We start from the raw sequence: 20,118 nt of genomic DNA, 5'->3' as shown, positions 1-20,118 counted from the left end.
CATCCAGATGGTTAGAACTGTGTAGCTGAAACCAGTCAGCCATAATGTGCATTATCCATCCATCCATCCATCCATCATCAAACCGCTTATCCTGCACACAGGGTGGGGGTGGGGGGGCGCTGGAGTCCATCCCCGCCAACTTCGGGCGATATAATGTGCATCATACAACATTTAATTATGGAATTGTTGTAATTCGTTTAGTTTGGACTGATGTTCCCTGATCAAAAGTTTCACTATGAATGAACCCACTTTTATTAAAGTGAATCCAAAAAGTCCCTTGGAGTTTGTGAAGGAATAGCAATGAATATTCAAATCAAAGCATTTTTTTCCCAATAAAATCATATCATGTGACATGTTATAATTGATGCTCTTTAATAATGTGATGGAGGATTGAATAAATCTTCCATCAAACTATTAAATATCCATTGACCAGATGGAAGTGATATGGTTACACTACACATAAAGATACTTCCGAGATGGGCCATGGCGCTGTAATGACGTCACTATTTAGCTCAGGTTGACGGGCGTCACTGATGACGCGTCCAAGATGGCCGACAAGCACCTGAGCTGTAACTTCCGCTGCCCGACTGTTCCTGAAGCTGCTCCGTAAAGACGAATAGAGAACAGAGTTAGATGACCAAAGTGAGACTGACTGGTGAGTTATGATGTGGACTGGTGAAAATAACAACAAAACCACCACAAACGAACACATATAAACACTTGTCGCGGCGTCCATTGCTAAGTGAGCTAACATTAGCTTACGGCTAACTTGTGCTAACGTCTGTGCGCTCGGTTCTTTCGCTGATTGAATAAACAAACCATGTAGTGGTCAAATTAGTGATGTTGTACTTTATATTCACATGTGGTGCTAATTTCCTGTTATTTCATCGAATTATAAACTGGTTGGATTTCTATGGTTAAAAGATCTAAACGGAATCATGGGGATGCAACACAAGTCGGTGAACTCTGCACCTGCAGAAAGTCTCTCCACCACGCAACATTACAGCGCATTTAAATAATTCGTCTTCTTTATTCTCAGAGAAAATACGGTGTTTTTGCATTTGAATGATGCTGCGACTTTAAAGTGTTTATTTTTTCTTTCTGATTCCTCCAGAAAATGTTGGAGGAGCAGCTGGAGAATGACAAGGCTCAAGACAAGCGGAGGATGGAGGACAAAATTAACAAGAGTACGGAAACCTAAGTGAATCGAAAGTATCGACGATGATTGTTTTCTGATTTTTATTTACACTAGAATGGTTCAAAGTTACACCAGAGGAGTTACACCATACATATAATTACAGTATGGGGCCTCGTGAAAACTTGACGTAAAGGACCTAAAATGTAATTGAACGTGGTCACTTTTAACTCGTTGTCATCGTGTATATCGACACATCGTAATGACATGATCGGATTGTTGGTGTAAGATCCAATATCCCTACCTGTGCGTTGGGTAGTACAAGGTTTTGATCGGTCTTCCATGAAAGCTGATGTAAGTCTCTTTTGAAATAGGAATCCGAGCCTCTTGAAGCTTGTGTCTAAAAGTTTCCTGTTTTTTGTGCAGACTGCTGAATGATCAGAGACGCTTGAAGGTCCTGGATGAGACGAGAACGGGAGCACGGAGCAAAACATTTCGTGAGTGTCAACTAAATTCTTACTAGTAGCTGTTAAAGTGGTAGCAGAAACATTTTAATGAATGTGTAAGTTGGAGTTCTTGTATTTTTGTGATAGTGTAGCAAAAAAAGTTATTAAGTATAGTGTGACATAAAGAAATCATATTAAATTATCTAATAAAACTTTTTTTAGAAACGTTACAATATGGTATTTCATTAAAAAAAGATTGATGACGATGATATATATACATATATATATATATATATATATATATATATATATATATATATATATATATATATCAGTAATCAGGATTAGAAATAATATAGTATGTCACAAAAGTTATTAAAATGAACACATTTTTGAATACGTCATGGAAAAACAAATTGCATTTTGTGCTAATTAAATTAATTGAAGAGTATGTCTCAAGTAAAAAAAACAACAACTTGTACTTAATGTAGTATTCATTCAAGAGTGTGAATTTGATGCATTTTCTAGTGTTGTGCTTCTCTTGAGGGCGCAGTTTCCAGCCGTGAGGACAACGGGTTTCTTCCTCTGCGGTTACTCTGACAGTGGCAGTGGTTCGACTTTTTTTATGTGCCGCTGAATTCGAATAAAGAATAATTTTATATAACCTCCTGCGTGTGTCTCATTGAAAGCCCGGGAGGAGACAGACGTCTCTACTCTACCGAGGCGACGCACACTGATGTCCTCACTGCAGTGGGGATTGAACCCGGGTCTGACGCCACCCAAACCGGGGACAGCGTAACCACGCCACCATGTCATTCACCCTCACACGTGTTCCTTTGTTGAATTTGACTTCTTTGAGAGGCTGAACAGCCTCAAAAATCACCGCCTCCCAAAAGACTAGAACCCATAACCTCACGTCTACCAAGCAGTCATCTTCTCCTGGAGCTATCTGCTGTGCCGCTGGGCACCGCTTCATTGCGTACTTGTCTTCTTCACTTTGGGTGTTGGATCTTAAAAGTCACCACAGCACATAAGGAATGAACCCACAACCTCCTGCATCATACGTTTTCTCTTATCTCTGGGAGCTAACTGATCTGACGCTTCTGGTTTCATTCTATACTTGTCTTTCTCTGGGCCCTGAACCCATAACTTCTGGACTCCAAACTAGTAATTGATCACTCTGAGCTACCAAATTTGTTCCAGCTAACAGTGTTTTAGAACATATTGTCAATCTACCTCACAATCTACCATCTCAGGACTTGTGAGCAGGCTGCTAACTGACTGAGCTATTTGTTCATACCGCCTTCATGTAGCTCTAACACATAAAACCTCTGACATGAACACACTATAAGTATCTTCTGAAGTCTGACACACGGCACCCTAAGGAGAAAGGATCAAATCGCAAATGTGGCTCAGGAAGGTCCGCTTTGATTCCATTAGAGACACCAGAACTCAAGATGATTCACAAAGTGCACTCTTTGTTTATTGTTTAACTTGAAACGCGCAGAACAACGTCTCCTTCTTCAGGAGGTTGTGGGTTCATTCCTTATGTGCTGTGGTGACTTATAAGATCCAACACCCAAAGTGAAGAAGACAAGTACGCAATGAAGCGGTGCCCAGCGGCACAGCAGATAGCTCCAGGAGAAGATGACTGCTTGGTAGACGTGAGGTTATGGGTTCTAGTCTTTTGGGAGGCGGTGATTTTTTAGGCTGTTCAGCCTCTCAAAGAAGTCAAATTCAACAAAGGAACATGTGTGAGGGTGAATGACATGGTGGCGTGGTTACGCTGTCCCCGGTTTGGGTGGCGTCAGACCCGGGTTCAATCCCCACTGCAGTGAGGACATCAGTGTGCGTCGCCTCGGTAGAGTAGAGACGTCTGTCTCCTCCCGGGCTTTCAATGAGACACACGCAGGAGGTTATATAAAATTTTTCTTTATTCAAATTCAGCTGCACAGCACATAAAAAAAAAGTCAAACCACCGCCACTGTCAGAGTAACCGCAGAGGAAGAAACCCGTCGTCCTCAGGGCTGGAAACTGCGCCCTCGTGTGGAGAGAAAAGAGAAGCACATTAGAAAATACAACTAGTTGTCAAAGTTCTGATGACTGAACACAAACTACATATCAAATTATATTATGACTGATCAAAAGCATTTTAAATAAACAATCTATTAAACTTTACATGGAGCTTTTAGGACTATTAATGACATATTAGAACATTTGGCATACTATACTATTTTCTTTACTTCAGACTTGAGACATACTATATAACTAGTTAGCACACTATGCACTTATTTTTGTATAACATACAAGTACGTCATATTATGACGTACTTAACCTTTTTATAGCATACTGTATTCTAATTTCTATATATTCTATATATATATACTCTAAACAACACGCTATCATATTTGATTACTTTTTAATGACATCATACGATATATACATTTAATGACACTCTACATTGAGATGTTTCTAAACCAAATGTGTTATTACATAATGTACTATGATGTTTGTATGGTTTACTACACAATCATATATTTGTATACTTATTTATGACACACCATAACTTGACTTTAAGACTTATACAGATACAATATATGATATTTTAAATACTTTTTATGAAACATTGTATGATTTATTATGACATGTTATGATTTTGTTACCATAGACTATAACAATTAGCTACATTCCTATGACATAATATACTATAATATTCTTTTGAATTTTTATGACATAATATCAGATTTTTAACAGCAGTATATACAGCAGTAAATATACTACGATGTTATGGCATAATATAATATTTTTTACTATGACTTTTTACGACATACTATGCTGTCTTTTAGGATGTTTGTACACGCTTTTTATACTATGATAGTTTCCTAGACTTATTTAAGATGTATTATATTTTGTACCAATGATGACCAATGATTTTATAACTTTAAAGTTCTTACTAATACTATCATTGTTATCACGCGATATAAATTACTGTTCTTTTTTTAATATTTGAGGACCTATCGCACAACCTTTTTAGATCTTTTTTTAGGACCACAGCAAATAAAGCTGACAAGATAATTAAAACGTTCCTGCTACCACTTTAATAGCTACTAGTAATAATTTAGTTGACACTCACCAAATGTTTGCTCCTTGCTCCCGTTCTCGTCTCCTCCAGGACCTTCAAGTGTCTCTAAACATTCAGCAGTCTGCACAGAAAACAGGAGACATTTAGACAAGACTTTCAGTTGTGCAGAGTGCGAAAAGTGGTCGGTGGCAGGTTCCTTTTTCAGAACGGCACAAGCCGATCGCAGTTGGGTATTTAGCGACATGCAAATTCCACGCAACGTTAAAATTATCTTCATGACCAGGCAGGTGCACAGACATTTTGGGAGGCAAGTGCTCAAACCAAAACAAAAGGGCATCCATAGCCAAAATGATTGAAATTAAATGTGAAATTAAAAGTATAAATAATCAAATAAATAAGCACAGTAGGATATATTTCCTGTCCTTCTGCTTTTGGTGTCTTTCTTTTCTTGGCGTTGTGCTGCAAATTTTGTAAATGAGATAAATCAATGTTGTTAAATATTGATGAATGAAGAAAAAGTTGGGCTCCAGCAGAAGGGGCACTTTTCTCATCCAGGGCAAAAGGGCAGGTGGTTGAGCATGACTAGGGGTCTATCTGTCCACGTGCCTGTTCACGACCATGGGTTTGCCGTACATGTTTATTTCTAACTTTATTGACAATCTAGCAAAACAACTTGCGAGTAGCGCAGCGTCTTAAACAAAGTGATGTGTGTCTTAATGAAATGAACACAAAGGGATTCTGTATTTGCTCATGAAGCCTAAAACGGATCATTTGGCCAAAGTTTTGATAACCAACGTTTTATTTGTTTAAGTTATACAGAATGCGCGGTCGATACATATGTCCCAATATTGTTTTAGCGTTGCCATGCCTCTCTGCATATCGCCATGTTCCTACAATATGAAAGGAAGGTGGCGATAGATCACGTGACCTGCCAATAGGAAATGCATCTCTTTAAGGATGGATAGAAACGCCAACTCCAAATGAGGTAAAACGTGTATTGTTTGAAATAAATGGAAAGATATAACTAACAATCAGTTCAAAATTTGATGATAAAACATGAACTTAGCACCAATGTGAATACAAAGTACAACATCACATGGCAAGATAGTCCGCCAACATATCCATCCTCCTGTTGGTCGTCACGTTTAACAACAACTGATTGACACTAACAATCGAATAACTAGAACCAAAGACAAATAGAACGCTGTGTTCCAAACACAAATCGTGTCTCTTATGAATCAGGTTCATTTCACCACTAGATAGTTTGTTTATTCAAACAGCGAAAGAAAAGGCAACCGACGTTAGCACGAGTTAGCCGTAAGCTAATCTTACCCCACTTAGCGATGGACGCCGCGACAAGCGTTTATATTTATTTATTTTGTGTTGTTGTTGTTTTCACTGTTCAGCCCCCGGTTGACACCATAACTCACCAGCAGCGTTCGCCGTCAGTCTCGTTTCTCGCATCGGCTCCTCCATCGTCTTTGCGGAGCAGCAGCTGCGGTGCTTGTCGGCCATCTTGGACGCGTCATCAGCGCCGCTCGTCAACCTGCGCTAAATAGTGACGTCATCACAGCACCAGGGGCCCAATGGGGAAACACCTTCACGTAAAATGTACCGATGGTCAATTTGTATGTATTAGTTTGATGGGAGATTTATTCTATCCTCCATCACATTATTAAACAGCAAAAGGTATAACATGTCACATGATATGATGTAATTGGGAATAATATCCTGTGAGAATATTTATTGTGTGTCGATCACGTCTTATTATTTAATTATATATAAGTATGCATGTTTATGAGTATGAGTATGAACAATGTCCCTCATTATCTTCTTTAAACTACTGACAATAATTTCATTATCATAGGGAATAACCATTAAGTGTGACGTCATTGAAGGCATTCATAACGCCATTTTAACTGTTAACTGTTACTGACTCGTCGATGGCTAGAAACGGACTATATTTACCCATTAATCCTGGATGGAATAATCTACTAAAACCTAATTTATTTTCATTTGTGTTGAAACTGGACAATATAGAGTCACAAATTAAAATACCACACTACATCCACAAACATGACCTCTTTGTTTAGCTTCAAGTTACTATCATGTATTCTGGAGCAACCAAATAAAAATATAAAGTATCTAATTATGTCATTGGAGATTATATATTGAAGATTTCTTTGCAATTTCTAATCCACTGGTTGTGTTGTTGTACATTCAAGAAAGCGCTATCAGTGACATCACCCATAAATACCACCGTATACTGCATGGGAACTAAGGGCTTCATCCTAAGGCCAACATTCACTCCCATTCAGAAGAACGGAGGCAGAGGAGATCTTTGTAGGACCGGTGAGAGTTCACTGACTTGTCGTCACGTCCAGTAAATGGGGATTTTTGCAGTCTAGGGTTGATTTATCAGGCAGCCGGTTGTAGGAGAGATGAGTTTTTTTAAATACTCAGAATGCTCTTCACGGTTTTATTTGGATAATTCCAGTTTATATTATTTTACACCTTGAATTTTTGTGGCCTGAGATGTTGCAGCAACGTCGCTGAAGCCAAATCAATGTCGACCACAGCAGCTTTGTTTATCATAATCTGGACCTGTATTTTACGCCATTCAACAATTCCACCACAAGAAAAGTTAACCAACTAAATATTTAAGTATATACGTATATACTGAGAAAAAATATATATCAAGAAGCTTGATTTTACATCCTGGAATATGTCAACTCTTCTACATTTCTTATTCCGTCATTTAGTCATGATAGAATGTGATTAATTTAACTGAATGCAAAAATTTGATTTAACTGTAAAATCTGGATTCTGAAAATAAAGTGTAAATTCATATGAAATATTAGTTGTCATCAAACTTAACTGCACAATCATTTAAATTTGAACTATGTACATATTCTATTTACAAATAATACATGTTCTATGTTCGTGCTGTACATCTACCGCATTAGGAAATGAAAAACACAGTTGAGTTGATTTTAGACACACACTTGCATCTCTACGTAAAAAAAACAAAGTCAAACCTGACTTTTCCATTAATTTGATGACGACATGCAAATATTCACAGTCTTCAAAATCCGAGAGAAGAAACTACATGAATCCGACTTTTTGCATCTTGTCAAACTCCTGCGTCCTTTGCCTGAAAGTTTCAATGGCCTGAATGTTTCCTCGTCCGCCGCTAGAGGGCAGTACTCATCCACTTACTCCACAGTCCCATTTGCATGGACGCTTCTTGGCTTCCCCATATTTTACAATAGCTTCGACTCTCGGTCGAGTCTGCAGATGCTCCATCCGCTGCACTGAAGTTCTTCGGGTCTAAAGCGGCACTTCACCGAATCCGTCCGTCCGGCACGGCGAGATGCTGCCGAACTCAGACTCTAATGATGCTGACGGAGGAGGAGGCTCTGTGCAGCTAAAGGAGAGAGAGATGAGCACATGCGTCACGAACAGAGAGGGCCACATGTATGAACATGACTCATAAACCTCAGGAGGGAAATGCGTGGGCCTTATTCATTTATTAAAGATTTATCAGCTGATCGATTAAAATCGCACTCCCTTGATTTGTATTCAGACTGGAAAATAAGAAAGGATTCTTAGTTTGGGCAGGATGATGTGGCATTTCTTGTTATCAGGGCACACAGACATTAAATTAAATTTGGCAAATCTAGTTCTGTTGTTTTGCACATGTCTTTTCCTTTTTAAAGGTATTCTTGCTCAAAATCGGACTTTGTACAAAGCATTTGATGTAATTAATCAATGCCTAGTTTAAGCTCAAACTTAACCCTAACTTTACAATGAATAAAAAATAAAAATAAAATGACATTGAGATATATAGAAATCATAAAGGGAATCATAAAAACTAATTTTCTTCCCATCTTCGAGCCACTTAAGGGGAAAAATACAGACATTAAACGGTTAATTATCTCTTGTCTCCTGCAGCTCATTAGAGCTGCAGTGATTAAAAGATGAGGATGAAGGGACAATTAGTCAGCAGTAAGTGATTCATCGTTTAAGTAATGGATTATATTTGGTTATTAAACCTCACTAAGTTTTGCAACGTATACAGTTCAGGTACATTAAAACAATTACATTGTTTAATCTGTGTCATCTGCATATATACAAGTAAAATATAACATGACAATGGACAATAATTCTTTTAAAATGTGCAATTTGTAACTTTAGGCTTCAACTTGGTGCCACTGATTGGATCCAGAGCAGCGACCCAAACCAGCGCTCTCGGTTCCCAGTGTTATATTTAGCCATCATGGCAGCAGCGCTGGTTGCTAGGAGATCTTTGATGGAACTACGGAGGCTTTTCGGGGGGGCAAATAAATAAATAAAGACTGCTCCGGGCAGCCTTCGAAGGCTTGTGTACTGAACAGCGGGGCCGCAACAAGATGAAGGCTCGGGAGGATAATGAACCAGTCGCCCTGCTGCTGCGTACATCTCCGTCGTGGCAGAGCGGCGAGCTGCCGGCTGAGGCGGTGTAGTGGGGGGGGGCGGCTCGGACCAGCGGCCTCTTGGCTTTCTCCTTGCAGCTGCTGGAGTCGTTGTCTTTGATGATGTCATACTGTCGACAGAAGAGGGCGATGACGGCTGGGGGGGGGGGTGGAGGGGAAGGGGGGGGGCAGGGGGGGGGGTGAAGATGTGAAGGGCAGGACAAGGTGAAAAGAATCTATAACAGCAGCACTTCAGAACACTTGGGGACAATTCATTGATTGAGATGACGATCAGCACATTAACCCATTATGAGAATAGTTGAGCTCCACTTCGACCGGTCACATCAGTGAAATCCAGCTTTCACGTGGCTTCAAAGTAATGATGATACTTCCTCCACACATGATGACAACACACACACACACATCTGGGCTGACCTGCCCACAGCAGCAGCACGGTGGTGATGATGAGGAGCTCTCCGGTCTGTAGGTGAGGAGTCATGTCCAAACCTTCCATCGCCGGCTCATCTGAGCGCAAATAAAGACGACTTCATTCATTTTCCTTTCATCTTTTTCAATGAGCAAACAAAAGAAAGTGCTTGGATATAAATGTGAGGCACAGAACGCGCACATTTTTATAAATAAAAAGGATGAAAATGTTCGTATACAGACGTCATTAAATACGAAAGAACCAATCACGTGTGAAGGAAGTGGTGCAAATAAAAAACACGACAAGCAGTTCATGTGAGAAAATGCTTGCCCGGTTTCCAGTCTTCATGCTAAGCTAACTGACCGTAGCTACAGCGAGAGGGCCAATGAGCTTCAGCTTCTCACCTGGTGTCAAGAGGAGGATTGAAATACTTTAGTAGTCTTTTTAGTCTTGTAGAGATTGATGAGGGTGAAGTTTTTAAGTGATTTAACTTCATTTTCCACTTAAGAGAAAACTTTCTTTGAAAATGAAATAAGAAGTGAAACATCTGTCTGTAGGTGTGTGTGTGTTTATTTACGGTGGTCCAGGACTCCGGCTGGATAATGATCACTCCTCTCCAGAGTCCTGAAGTGGACGGCGCGGCTCGGCGGGCTGTCACCATGCGGCCCGACGGACTGGACCTAACCCCCCCCCCCAAAGAAAGAGACGGTTCCTTCAGCACTGCTCATACATTTAAGGAAGCGTAGTCGGAGGGCGGTTAGTTGGGTGTCGTTGGAGGACGAGCAATGCTGCGTTTTAAAACCTTTTTCAAAAACCTTTTTAGACAGACAATATTACGAATTTTGGGGGCTTTTTTCAACATGCTATGACATTTCTTTTACTTTTTTTATATACCATGACTTTTTTATGCCATCAATTTTAAAATCTGTTTTTCAACATGCTATACCAAACTGTACTACCACTATATTTAACAAGCTATACTATTTTTTTTTTCATCTGATAACATAATAAAACCCTTGACTTAACATTAAAATATATCATTTATTTTATAAATTTAAATTTATAAAAAAGACGGCCAACCGTCCATTGGAAGAACAATTCATCATGAACTTGTTTTATCGTCCTTTCACCAGTGAGTTGCTCACTGACTCTTCTTCAGGACATCTAACTGAGTCTTTCTGAAGAGATGTGTGTGTGTGTGTGTGTGTGTGTGTGTGTGTGTGTACCTGGACGCTGTAGTGTGTGTCCTCGTCCAGGTCCCACAGCACACACCTGTGGCTGGACGTGTTCACCTCCCTGATGGAGCGCTGCATCAAGCCGTCCTGCCTCTGGAGACGACACACACACACACACACACACACACACACACACACACACACACACACACACACACACACACACACACAAAGCACACGTAATAAAAAACATTATCATTATTTCCAGACAGACGGCATGAATCCAAATGACATCCACCGCCTGTGACGAGCCGCGTCGCTTCACCCGTATTCATGTAGTTGCTGTCCCACTGGGGATGATTATGTCTGAAGGCAAGGTGACACCGGCAATCATGAAGACACAGAAGGAGGCCTGGAGTTTCTTGTGCTTTTTGTAGTGCATGGATAAACTTACTTAACCTGCAAAACATCTTTTATAGGATAGAGATGTGAGGGGAGGATTCAGAGACTGCAGGGTCCTCGCTGCTGCTCTTTATGACGCATCCCCCTTAATGCCTGCCAGTAATTCAATTTGACCTCTGCTCCATTAGTAGACAATTGATAAATGCAGATTTTTTTGCACTTCCACCAACCCATCATGCTCCTTCAACATAACTCAAGTGTTCCTGTGCAAGACAACGTCTGCTCTTTAAATATTTTTGTCATGATCTGACTTGGCTCTTAAGGAGCAGCAGGAGCACCAGTCTTCGCCAGATCGTTTTGCCCTCCTAGTGGTAACTTGGCCAGCTCTCACCCGAGATAGATTTTCAAAAGGAAGAGTTTTTTTGTTGCACAGACCTTTTTTCGTGTTTCAGTCTCGTCCCAGCCTGCCTCCCCGGAACCTGACGGATTCCCCGGCTTCCCCTCTCGCCCTCAAAGTAACCCCTGTGCCTGTCTGCCTCTCCAGCGTCTTCCCCGGCCACGGATCCCGAACTAACTATTTAAATCCCTCTGCTGCCAAAATAAAATCTTTTTTTATCCTCGGAATCCTGCTTTTGAGTTCAACCTTCGTTCTGGCTATCACCCCATGACAACTTTACAAAGTAAATACAAAGAAAAAGTCTTTGTAGCGGCATATAAAAGATTTATTAAACAGATGACGACAAATGAATCTTCAGGCGTGGAGTTATTTAATCAAGTTCAGATAAGTGGAGCAGCTTCCCTCGTGCTGCTTCTCCGTCACCAACAGACGTCTCCGCTGGTTACCGAGAGAACGTGTGAAACAATGTCAGGAGACTGACACCAGATCAGTGCTTAAAAGCAGAATCCGGAAGATACGCATGATTGACAGCCACCTTTCACCATCACCCCCTGAGTCCCTTCTGATGACTAACATCCTGCATGGAAACCTGCGCCTTCACCCCCCCCTCGGTGTTATTTGAGTAAGGAATTTACACGAGAGCTTCCCGAGGTTGTAGGCGGAGATGTTTTATCCTGTTTTCTTAGCAAATGCCACGAGGTTGATGGATTCTGAGTCAGAGGCCAGACGACTTAAAAGAAGAAGAGCGTCCTTGGCGTCGCCGCCACCAAGGACGCTCCTCCCGCGAGGCGAGTCCCAGCCAAACCATCTCCACTAATGGAGACGACTCCCACTCAGAGCCGAGCCAACGTCGGGTTCTCTTTCTGCCAACGTGTGGGCGGCACAAACGGACGAGAACGAACCGAGCCGAGTGAGTCAGACGAAAATGTGGCGATGTATGAGAAACGTTTCCCAGCCAGATGTACTTCAGCCGTGGAAGAGAATGAAAGTAAGCTCGAGGTGTTTAATTACAGGCTGGGCGGTGATTCAAAACCAGGTGAAAACACTGACCGATCAAAGGTTACCAGACCACCAAAATAAGGAAAAAAACAGTAGTTAAAGACAGTTTAATATTTCTAAATCACCAATTCCGCTGAATATTTGTTCCAACTCTTCCTTGCTTGGATAGTTAGAAGGTTTCAGGTCTTTATTTGGTTTGTCATCACTACAAAAAAGAAACCCGACGTCAACCTGCAGTCGACCTGGACATTAACAAGTTCAAAGGTTATGACGTTATTGACTCTTTTACAGGAGGCGGCTCAAAGGTTCTGGCCTCATGCATTACGCCGTGTTTTAAGGAGACACGTTGCTCAGGATAAAAAGCGACGCATAATTCAACTGAGAGAAAGCAGTCTTCTCCCCGTGAGAGCGATACGCGTTGTCTGAGGGATCCGTTCACAAAAGACACGGCCTCCGTTTGTTTCCCTGCAAATGTAATCGGCCGCCAACGAGGAGAGAGCGAAGGGACAATCGGACGGGAGACAGATTGAATTATTCATTACTAATTACTTTGTCTAAGTCTATTGGTGAGCTCATTACCCCGTGTGGTAAAATGCCCCCCCGCCCCCACCCTCTTCTGCTAAAGTGATGCTAAAAGGCCACCGTACCTGCTGTGAGATGGAGTAGCCGATCACGGTGTCTCCCTGAGGGACGTTCCAGGTCACCGTGGCCGAGTGCGCCCTCAGCTGAGTCACCGACACGTTGACCGGGGCTGCTGGCACAGCTGTGAACACACACGCACACACGCACACACACGCACACGACATGAGTTTTTAAGGAGGGTCTTCGGCAGCTTTTAGAGCTTACACGTGGAGTTTGCAGAGAGTTGGTGTCCTGCTGCGGAGAAGAAAACTCCCCGTGCCAACGTCAGACCCATAAGGACAAAGATCTGCAGCTGTAACGGCCCCATCGCTTCCGGTTGAAGGCTCCAAACAGATGTTGCAGCTGCAAAAGATGGCAAATTAAATTCTGATTTTCGCAAAATGTCAAACTAACAATCTAGAAAAGACGTGGGTGGGTGAATGTTCAGATGTCCCCCTGTCTCCTCTCTCGCAAACAAACTACACTGAAAGTCCATCGTGTCTCCATCCGTGTCCTTGAGTGGGACGCTTGTGGGGACGGCTGCCCCATCTCCTCGCTCCCTGAAGATTAAAGTGTCCTGAGATGTGTGATCATGGGCAAAAGCCCGCCCACACACACAGGTTCATGTAACTGGTCCTCTGGAGGACGGACGGGTAACACAAACTGCTCGCTGGGAGATTTAAATCATCAGTAGACGTTGTGACCTTTGCGGAGAGGAAGGGAGAGAGACGTCGTGTAAATATTAGCCAATAACATGCTATAACCTTTTTTTGTACCAGTTTGTCACGCGGAAATATTTAGTAGTTATGAGGGAAAAAAAGAGGGGAAAAAAGGGTTATTAACGGTTATGGATGGAAGACACATCTGTCTTCCATCTATAACCATAAAGTAAACAAATAAAGGAAGCAATAAAGACAGAAATGAAACTAAAAAGAAATAAAGAGACAAAGAAACACAGAAAACGTAAAATATTCAAAAGAAGAAATAAGGCAAGACAAAGAACTTGAAGATAAAGGGAAAGACAGAAAGGAGGAATGCGACCATATAAAATGGAATCAATAACAATAATAATAACATTAATAATGCTTTTTTGTGTCAGCGGCTATTGATCAGATCAACTCACACAACTTCATGCTACTGATCCATTTCTCTGGCTGCAGAAAGCAATTCAGTGTCAACCGGAAGCGAGTGTGTGTGTGTGTGTGTGTGTGTTCTACAAGCAACACACACACACACACACCATCAGAAGAAAGAAGGCGCAGCTGCCCATTAGGGCGTCAAGGCTAAAAAAAAGAATGTTAAAACTCTGCGGTTTCACATTATGAGTGACGTCTGAAATCTGAACTCTCTTCACCTTTCCATGTTGGAATAAACATGGGATGCAGCAGCTGTTTTTCACGGCACGTAAGGGGTGATGCACACGGCTGGGACACGCTTGTTGTTGCCATGGTTTCAGGCTCATGGGGTGGATGAACTCCTGAATCCGTCGAAACCGTCAAAACCAGAAACGACAACGAGAATACCGAAGACGAGGGTGCAGGAGGAAGCAGCACTGACGCCGGCTCTCCCCACATGCAGAATAAAGCATCCGATCCGGCTCGGCGGAGGATGACCGTGAATGTCAAGCTCATTTCAGGCTAACAAGCTAACCGCGGCTCATTATGCGAGCCCCCCCCACCGCCGCTCCCTGCAGGCCACACCGCTCAAAGCCATCTATCATGCTTCCTGATACCGCTGTGCAAAATGATCAATACCCTGTGAAAGAGAGCAGGAATGTTTTCCTAAATTGTCTGTGATTTCCCACAATTCCCAGAAACCCAGAGGAAGGCACATGAACCTGTTGCACTCAGCAAGTGTAGGTGGAGGGAAATAAAGTGGGAGGATTGGGCTCCGTTTGTTGCCGATAAATTCCTCCGTACACGCTCATTGAAGGCGTGTGCTGAATGCCGGCTGCAGAAAGAGGTTCCTTGATCCCTTGAAACGGCTTTGAAACATGATGCTCGGAGCTCAATGTAAATATAAATACAAATAAAACACCCTCCACCTACACAAACATTCATCGGCACGTTCCCCCGTATGTGCCAGTGACATCTGAGACCCCCTCACCCCTCCTCCAACTCCCATCAAGTTACGGCCGCTAAATCAACAAGCGCTTTCATCTGCCTGCAAAGTGCACACACAGGGAATGTGACCTACCAGGAGAGGAGGAGAGGAGAGAGGAAAGGAGAGAGGAGGAGAGGACGCAGTCGGGAAGGCAGAGGAGGAGATGGAAATGATGGGAGGAAGAGCAGGATGAAAGACGACAGGAATATGACAGAACAATGGAGGGAGAGGGAGCAATTATCTCGGCACACATCCAGAGATTGCGAGGGCATTTTCAAGCTTTCGGTTTTTCCGAGACAGGATAGTGAAGGGCAAAGTGAGACGGATAGACGGAGCGGGAGGATGGGGATCAATGATGGAGGCAGTAGCAAGAGAAGGAGGGAAACAGGAGGAGATTTTTGAATGCTCAATAATTATTTTGTATACTATTTCAGGATGCATTTAGCCACATTCTTACGATTGTGTTATTTTAAGTTTAATTTGTGATTCTTCCCTTAAATCAAGTGATGCGATATGAAATATTCCAAACGAAACCCCACATTACAGATCTAATCCACATGTTAAACTTTTGTTATAATGGATAATAAGGAGGTATTTGTATCCGCTAATTTTGAACAAACCTCTACAATATTTCCATTGAAACATTTAGGTCTTTATTTTCCACAAAACCATAAAACGTTTTCAAAGCTTTTTCAGGACTCCTGAATTGGACCACCATAACCTTAATTGACAGCTGAGGCATCAGTGATGTCTTAATAGGCATCATCTGTCGTCCACACACTGGTTTTGGTAAGAAGTCCAGCCGAAGACTCCCTTGTTCCCAAAAAATATTATATAATATAATATACTTATTCTATGAGACATGTCATCCTCACATCCAGCTCTCGTTTCTATGCAGCTCCTAGCAACACAACACCGGCGGCGTCACCCACGGCGACTAAAACCACAACAACAACAACAACCACCACCCCCCCGGAACGTTGGATGTTGTGACACGGTGCGACGTCTCTGACTGTAAATCACAGCCGGGATGCAGCTCGCTGATGGAAGCAGGCAGTCCAATCTGGCTAATGGCTGCCCCCCCCCCCCCCCCCCCCTCCACTTCTATATGATGATGGATGCCTGCGATGCAGAAACTACATGTGCATGCTGATTTAGATACGGCATGAACATGAGACACATGGCAAAGCTGCACGTCAGGGAGATCAGGGTTCATTGGATCTGCAATACGAGCAGCAGGAGGCGACCCCCCCATGCCAAGAAAGAAGCTCTTTGCCATGCTCTCTCTCAGAGAAGACCTCCTGTGGTGCATTGGGGGCATTTCATGCTGCTTCCTCTCTGGAAAACATTGGACAACATTGGTTCTGAGAAGTGACTTCTTGTCTCATTCCCAGGTTTTCCTCTCCGCTGGATTATGCTGCTGATGCAGAATAATGTCCCCTTGAAGGATTTACAAAGCAACCCCATGTCCCACTGTGGGAGTAGTTCTTCTCTGTGACGATCAACTAAAGTTGCTACATCTCAACTTCAATGCGAACAGTAAGAGGAGACAACGTTTTGCAGACTCGACAATGATTCTTGACTCTCTGGATGAATATTGTTCACGTAGAAAGCTGATGCACAACAAAACACCGCAAAGATCACAGCACAGACAACTATGGTACCATTTCTACCAAAGAAGGAAAAGGACATTTTTCATAAAGAAAAGCAACAGAGTGACGAGTTAACATGAGATGTTTGTGGAAATCTGAAAGACACTTCACACTTCATTGGCTGAATCCATACGGCGCCTCGTAAACGATAAGCCACTTCTTGGTCATCAGCCAAAGAGAAGCTGCTTTTCATAAAACTTTATATGACGATAACGGGAAGGGAAGAATTAAAAGGTGCCAGAGAACCAATCACCCAAAGGACAATCAATCAAGGATGTGAGTTTAATAACAACTGTCTAAATACATCAGTTACTAATACAAAGGAACATGATGTAATTCTTCTGAAACACCTGAAAAAAAGAGTGCTGGATTCTTCTATTGATTGGAAATATACACTTTTGTAACTTATCTTCCCTTTTCAAAACGTTTTATTTCTTACATTTAAAACCTCCCAAAATCCCCTATCACAAATTCAACCAGATGTTTGCATCTGGACTTCGCTTTGATGCCACCCTGACGCTGAAGACGAGAAGAAGAAAGCATGCAAAGGAGTGAACAGAGACTCACTGGCTCGGACCATCCCTGGCGTTTGCCAGCAGGTCAGCAGCTGCAGCAGCAGCCCCAGGTGAAGGTCCAGGTGGAGGAACGCGGTCATAACCTCCTCTGTCCTCCCGCAGCCGTCCGGCTCTTCTGCACGCTCCTCTTCTCCTCCTTCAACCCTCCTGCGTCTTCATCCTCAGCTTCTCCTCTTGCGTCTCGGCTTCTGTTCACAAGTTGCACAAAGTCAGATGCGATGAATGAAAAGAGGCGGCGGAGCCCCGCAGCCCGCGGCGGCTAACAGGTAGTTCGTGCCCGTCTCCGCGTGCATCTGGCGGGCTTGTTTTTTTTTGCGTTCTCCGCGGCAGGTGGAGGGTCGCGGGGCGGTCAGCACCGCGGACAGCGCTCCGGCAGATCGGCCGTCATGTTATCTCATTTCGGGGTTTGGAGGCATTAGAAGGAATGTGTTGGTGAGAGAAGCAGCAGCAAAATGAAAGGTGGTGCTTCTCATTCAGCGGAGGTTTAATCTGATGGATTATTGGACGCCTGGAGGAGCAGAAAATGTCTGCCGGCGGTGCCTCCTGCGCGCGCGCGCGCACATACACACACACACACACACACACACGCACACACACACGCACACTGCAGGCACGCCAGACACTGACGTTCCACATTCAGTCACTACACCGAGGGGGGAGGAAGCGGAGGAGGAGGAAGAGGTGGAAGTGAGGATTTCATCACCTGTAATTACCTGCCGTCAGGGACCAACATGCTTCGCTGCTGTTGGTTATAATCGTTTATCTTAAAGGAGCTTGACCTCAGAACCACTGGTACTTGTAAATGTATCTTGTGACCACCTCGGGGTTGTGGCATTCTGCCGGGAAACAACAACCGGAGGAGACATGAAATTCACAATTTATATTCTTTATTGATGTCACTGTAAATCTGTTCATTATCGTCTCATTGAAGTGTTAGAAGAATAAGACATAAGTAAAAGAGACCAAGTAATATTTCCAGAAGGGTTATTCAGAGATTTTCTGCAGGTTATATTCTTACTTTTAGTCATCATCTATTTGATTTAGAAATTGACTGTCTCAACTAAGAACTTGCTCCCGGCCTACAGAGAGTTTACTCTCCACAAAACTGGCACCTATCCCAGACATGAAATACCTCGTTCAAAGGCTGTGGGGCGACAGTTACCCAGCGACAGTCCTCAAGCATCCTTCATCTTGGAGGGTTGAAGCTTCTTTGCCTCTTTGCCTCCAATTTGTTTTAGTTATTTTTCTGCAAAGTCACAGTTTGACATTTCCAACGTTCCGTATCGATTTGAGATGAAGGGCAGTGAAAGCGCTGAAATTGTCACACCTGTATGTCAAGTTGCGTTTTTGTCCTGTCTCCAGTTGTTTTTTGACTTCCTGTTTTATTTTGGAAACTAACTCCCTCTCGTTTCAGGTCCCTTGCCCTTCCTCATGTGTCACCAGTCTGATTGTCTCCCCTGATTCCTGATTGTGTCCACCTGTTCCCACAACTCCCTCATGGGTACTTATAGTCTGCGTCGCCCCTTGTCCTGTGCCAGTGTGTCTCGTTGTTTTGCCCTGCACACCAGCCCTCACGTCACGAGTCAAGTCAAGTCCGATAACGTTTGTCACGTCCTTTTGATCCCTGTTACATTTCCTCGTTTAAGAGAGATTTTGAGTTTTTGCCTTTTGAATTTTGATCTCAACCTTTTTCCTCATTAAGAGAGATTTTGAGTTTTTTCCTTTTGAACTTTGATCGCGACCTTTGTTTCCTCGTTAAGAGAGATTTTCAGTTTTTTCTTGTTATTAATTAAAAAAGCAATATCAGCTGAACCCTCTGCGTCCGAGTCCTCCTCCTTCCTGCCTGACAGTACACACTGGCCAGAATGGACTCGGCAGAGAAGGACCAGCTGACGGAGGCGCTGCGCGCTCAAGCATCAAGACTGGCGCAGCATGAAGACCTTGTTGCTGACCTCGATCGAGGGGTTCGGGGACTTGCTCAAAGCCAGGAGGGGTTTAAGACTGCCATGACCACGCAGGTGGGACTCCTAAACAGTCAGGTAGAACAAATTCTCACCTTGCTCTCCAGGAACCCCGCGGCTTCTCCCGAACAACCCCCCACGCCGTCTGAGCCCCCTCCCGTAGCCACACCAGCAGATGCGTGCACGAGGCTGGCACCTCCGGAACGATACTCCGGAACCATCGGACAAAGTAGGTCCTTCAGCATTGAATGTGAAATGCACTTCGAGCACTCTCCGATGCACTTTCCCACAGAACGGTCCAAGGTTGCCTTCATGATGTCCCATCTCACGGGACGGGCCAAGGCATGGGCCACCGCTGAGTGGGCTAGGAGTTCGGCAGTTTGCTCATCACCAAAGAAGTTTGCCGACGCTCTCAGACTTGTTTTTGACCCTGTGGCAACAGACCGAGAAAGGGCTCGTGAGCTCAGTCAGATAAAGCAAGGTGGACAGTCCGTTTGTGAATACGCCATACGTTTTCGCACCCTGGCGATGGAGAGTGGGTGGAACACCACGTCCCTCTACGATGTTTTTCTGAGAGGGCTCTCCGACCAGATCCAGGACCTCTTGGTCCCATTGGACCTGCCTCTGGACCTCGATTCCCTCATCGCCCTCGCCATCCGCACCGACAACCGCCTACAGGAACGGAGGCG

General features: G+C 43.4%; 1 protein-coding gene and 1 long non-coding RNA gene across 4 annotated transcripts; one reads left to right on the top strand and one right to left on the bottom strand.

Annotated features, from left to right (window-relative positions):
- The first annotated feature begins 530 nt into the window (after positions 1 to 530).
- Positions 531 to 6,812, top strand: LOC144407193 (uncharacterized). 3 transcript variants are annotated; one of them, XR_013467640.1, is made up of 4 exons: positions 531 to 655; positions 1,115 to 1,187; positions 1,562 to 1,632; positions 6,070 to 6,812. It is a non-coding gene; the product is annotated as an uncharacterized LOC144407193 (long non-coding RNA). The 3 variants fall into 3 exon arrangements; XR_013467641.1 differs by lacking the exon at positions 6,070 to 6,812 and adding an exon at positions 4,754 to 4,822; XR_013467642.1 differs by lacking the exon at positions 6,070 to 6,812 and adding an exon at positions 2,110 to 2,245.
- LOC120821977 (fibronectin type III domain-containing protein 4-like) lies at positions 3,498 to 18,051 on the bottom strand. The gene is made up of 9 exons (XM_040181162.2): positions 17,461 to 18,051; positions 13,165 to 13,280; positions 10,771 to 10,872; positions 10,122 to 10,224; positions 9,553 to 9,642; positions 9,123 to 9,274; positions 6,094 to 8,090; positions 4,715 to 4,784; positions 3,498 to 3,622 (listed from the first exon to the last, which is right to left on the bottom strand). Exons 1-7 carry the CDS (start codon positions 17,546 to 17,548, stop codon positions 8,049 to 8,051), a joined length of 693 nt encoding a protein of 230 aa, XP_040037096.2. The 5' UTR covers positions 17,549 to 18,051; the 3' UTR covers positions 3,498 to 3,622; positions 4,715 to 4,784; positions 6,094 to 8,048.
- Between the last annotated feature and the right edge of the window lie 2,067 nt (positions 18,052 to 20,118).

The sequence above is a fragment of the Gasterosteus aculeatus genome, chromosome 1, assembly GCF_964276395.1.
Source record: "Gasterosteus aculeatus chromosome 1, fGasAcu3.hap1.1, whole genome shotgun sequence".
Taxonomy (NCBI): domain Eukaryota; kingdom Metazoa; phylum Chordata; class Actinopteri; order Perciformes; family Gasterosteidae; genus Gasterosteus; species Gasterosteus aculeatus.
This window is presented reverse-complemented; position numbering and strand designations above follow the sequence as displayed.

Excerpts from the sequence above, each read along its gene's own strand:
- LOC120821977 (XM_040181162.2), bottom strand. The coding sequence starts at position 17,548 with ATGACCGCGTTCCTCCACCTGGACCTTCACCTGGGGCTGCTGCTGCAG. Across the intron at positions 10,873-13,164 it reads GCTACTCCATCTCACAGCAG|AGGCAGGACGGCTTGATGCA; the intron begins GTACGGTGGCCT and ends TGTCGTCTCCAG. Across the intron at positions 9,275-9,552 it reads CGTGCTGCTGCTGTGGGCAG|CCGTCATCGCCCTCTTCTGT; the intron begins GTCAGCCCAGAT and ends CCCCCCCCCCAG.